Source organism: Manihot esculenta, chromosome 8 (genome assembly GCF_001659605.2).
Source record: "Manihot esculenta cultivar AM560-2 chromosome 8, M.esculenta_v8, whole genome shotgun sequence".
Classification (NCBI taxonomy): Eukaryota; Viridiplantae; Streptophyta; class Magnoliopsida; order Malpighiales; family Euphorbiaceae; genus Manihot; species Manihot esculenta.
Window position 1 is genome coordinate 2,678,562 of NC_035168.2, and position 4,118 is coordinate 2,682,679.

At 31.5% G+C, this 4,118-nt stretch overlaps 1 protein-coding gene across 1 annotated transcript; it reads left to right on the forward strand.

Annotated features, from left to right (window-relative positions):
- Positions 1-404: 404 nt before the first annotated feature.
- On the forward strand, positions 405-2,350 carry LOC110619950 (NAC domain-containing protein 90). Its single transcript, XM_021763470.2, has 3 exons — positions 405-589; positions 810-1,105; positions 2,051-2,350. The coding sequence occupies exons 1-3, from the start codon at positions 424-426 to the stop codon at positions 2,348-2,350; spliced, it is 762 nt and encodes a 253-aa protein (XP_021619162.1). The 5' UTR covers positions 405-423.
- The last annotated feature ends 1,768 nt before the right edge of the window (positions 2,351-4,118 follow it).

A 4,118-nucleotide genomic window follows, 5' to 3' on the forward strand; every position in this document is an offset into this window, starting at 1 on the left:
AGTTAGTTCAAACTTTTCGGTTTATACATTTAAACATTTTTTAATTGGATTTGATTTTGAATGATTATAAATATTTATTAGACTCTAAAACTAATATTTCTGTTAAATGGATTCGTCGTCATGTCACTGCTTATACTTTGGTTAGAAGACATTATCGTCTCTCTGTTTATTCTTTTTATTTGATGAAATTTTATTGGTACAATTAATAATTTTGCTTAAAAAAAAAAAAAAGTCTATGGCCATTTTCCAGGTAACCTCGCTGTTGTGTGCTCGCCTCTCTCTTTCTCTCTCTCACTTTTTATTGGATCAACAGTCTCCCGACGAGCGTTGGCTTCTACTTTATATAATAATGAAGCTCCATAAGAAATCCATCCACAGGAATTTTGTTTTTTGATAATCATCCATCTACGAGGTCGAGAAGTAATGGAGGAAATGGCACCTGGGTTTCGTTTCTATCCAACAGAAGAAGAGCTGGTCTCCTTTTATCTCCACAACAAGCTAGAAGGCAAGAGAGACGACCTAAACACGGCTATTGGTCGTGTTATCCCTGTCCTTGATATTTATGACTTCAATCCATGGGATCTCCCACGTATGGTTTCTTTTTCTTTCAGTTTGTTCTTCTCTTTCTCATCACTTCTTCTCTGGTTCTTCAATTTTGATCGATGCTTTAATTATTTGTTATATAGTTAACTGGGTATTTTCAACATTTCCATGTGAATTATATGATGTTAGAAAATTTTACGTTCTTCACTGTAAAATGATAGATTATTGCCGACATAATCTAGGTTTTTTTTTTTGTCTTGCTGCAGAATTATCAGGAGAATTATGTCGTAAAGACCCTGAGCAGTGGTTTTTCTTCATTCCGAGACAGAAAAGGGAAACTCAAGGAGGTAGACCGAGTCGACTCACTACCACTGGGTATTGGAAATCAACTGGTTCTCCTGGTTATGTGTACTCTTCAAGTAACGGTCGATACATTGGTGCGAAAAGGACAATGGTTTTCTATAAGGGAAGAATTCCACATGGAAGAAAGACAGAATGGAAAATGAACGAGTACAAAGTCATTCAAGAAGAATCATCCTCTTCAACTTGTCCAAATCCAGTGGTGTGAACTCTTAAATCACTAATAGTTTTATTGGCATTAAGTGAATTATGTTTTTGGTTCTTCGCATGATTTTTAGAAGCTAGAAATATTGTTGGCTATTGGGTTTCGGAAGTATCTACTAATAAGTAATCTCTCTTATTAATAACAATCGATTAGGACCTGTGGTTGATAAGATCCTTGAAAAAAACTTATAATTATGTATTTATTATTATTATAAGCAGAATATTGATTTTATTAATATAATATCCAGTGAAACTTATCATGGATGAGACCTCCCTGTTAAACCAACCTGGGACAAAACATGGCAAATGGAAACCTAGGGTAATTTGTCTTTGCACTGAGAATTTCTTCAAGCCTGATTCTTAGGTCTTCGGTCTACTTTTCTACTACTTTTCTCATATGAACTGATAATGTAATAATGTTTTCCTTTCTTGGAGTGAATTTGCAGCAGCAGTTATTTAAAGGGGTCTCAGCAGTTTTGTACAAGTCATTGTTAGTTCAGGAAGGGTTTATTAGCTAGGTTGGCCTTTTGGCAAAGATATTACTGCCTGTTGGTTTTTCTATTTATACTTGGTAAAATTTTTATTACTTATAAAAGGAAACTAGGTCTAATTTGCAATGCCATTCTAGCACAAAACTAAGAAAAGTTGCAACCTATGTACCATATAGGATATGCTTGCATGGCATAACAAACAACAAATAGAATAAAGACATTTAGACATTTATACAAAAGATTTTCTTGATGACTGCTGCTGATATGATCAGTTCATTATTGAATCTGTTTCAAAGAACGTTATTGTATAACAAAGGAGGGCATAAATCGTATTGAAGATTTAAAGCTATAATTAGAATTTAACTTTATCAATCTCGTAAACTTACAGAATATTACTGAGCTCACAAGAATACTTGATGATAATCAAAATTTGCAATCCTACATGTTTGCAGATAAGGCAAGAATTTTCTTTGTGCCGAGTATACAAGTATTCAAAGTGCCGGAGAGCATTCGATAGAAGGCCAATTGGAGTGCAGATAGGCAATCCAAATGTTCCAGTTAGTAACGAGGAGACACGAAGAATACAGCAGAACCCACAATTAACGTTAGACAGAAGCACATTTGAAGGTTCATGCACAGAAGAACATGGACATGGACATGGACATGGTGCTTCTTCTCAAATGGCAATGGCTATAGATAATGAACCACTTTGGGATTGGGAGCACTTGTATAATTGGGAAGACTATATATGAACAATGGAGATCAGAGATAGAGCTTTAATAATGAGATAGTTGAATTTTTAGGTTTAAAATCCAAATTCTTCTTATCTACTCTCTATGTTCTAAGCGTGTCTGCATTTACTTAACCATGCGTGTTAGAACTTCCATACGTAGGATGAACAGCTTCATTTAAATTACTTTTAAGGAAGTTGAAGTGAAATTGACCATTATTGTATCAGCTTTTGATATTTGAACTTATTGTATCAGCTTTTGATATTTGATATAAAACGAAAGTGTGAAAATTCATGGTGATATTTGAGATTCATAAGAAGGTAGGGTTTGGGCACGTGTGAGTAAGTTTGGCCAGAATGGTTCACGTCTTATTCTTTTATTCTTTTTTTTCCTTATTATTTAGTGATCTATAACCGCCGTCCTACCAAAGTGCTACGTGTCGCTACATACAGAGTTGTACGGGCGTACTTACATTCTGGCCTTAATTCTCTTTCGGCGCTCGTGCTAATAGAGTCATGGTATAATTTGGATTGTTTCCTTATCGCCCCCATCACGTTAGATGAGCTGAGTTCCTCTTTGATCTCGATCAGCCCGACCTATTCAATGGTGGACTAGATTGCACACTAATGAACTAGCTTGAGTTCAGATGGATTTTGGACCTAATTCTCTTAGAGGAGTTCGACTATGGCCGGATGTTAGTGGCCAAACTATCGGCACGTGGGTTTTCCACTATTATAATTTGATTATTGTTAGTATATGTTTGCTACAACATAATGTAGGATATTTATATAGATTTATAATATAAATATATACTAATATGAGTTCATATAAACTTAGTCTAGCAAATATTTTCAATATACTTTAATATAATTTAATTATTTAAATTAAATATTTAATATAATGAAAGATATAAAATAATATTATTATCATTATATACTTGTTTACAAAATAAATTAAATTATAAATAATGTAATATATTAGTTGTTATTATTTTAATATTTAATTTATTTATAATAGTAATAACAAGAAGCAATGTGGTTATTAGTGATGGTGATGGCAACGGTAATGATATAATGGTGGTGGATAGATAATTTAAGCTCAGTTTAAATTGAAAAATTTAATCAAATTAAATTAATTTAAAATTTCAATTCAGTTTTTTATTCATTTTGATTCGATTTAATTTTTAATTTCAAAATTTTGATTATTTCAGTTTAATTTGATTTTAATCAGAAAAAATAAAAAAATGAATCGAACTGATCAGTAATAATAGTATATTATTTTCAATAATATAATAATAGAGAGATTATATCATATTAATTTTAAAATATTTTAATTAAATTTTAAAATATTAAAAATAAAGTATAAAAACATGACTTGACTTGTTCTAAGGAAACTAATTATTTTATCATAATTATTTTATCATAATTTTATTTAATATATCATCCCCTAAATAAACAAGACTTGCTCTAAGGAAACTGATTTTTTTTTCTCGACCAACATATATTCAATTAATAATAATAAGATAAGTAAAATCATATAATAATGTTGATTGTGCCACTTGCAAAACAATAATTTGAGAATGTGTCTGAACTAAATTGAGCATGTCTTCCGCCAGCCTGCCTGCTAAGACAAAAACATGCGATATTATATTTATGAAGAGTATATTCAACATGCCTTAGACTTCTACGACTATATATTTATATATTAAGAAGCTTTTAGTCAAGTTTGTCGGTATTGTGAAGCACAACTTAGCTTTAGTTGGTTATAAAATAAATAAATTCCATAGTGT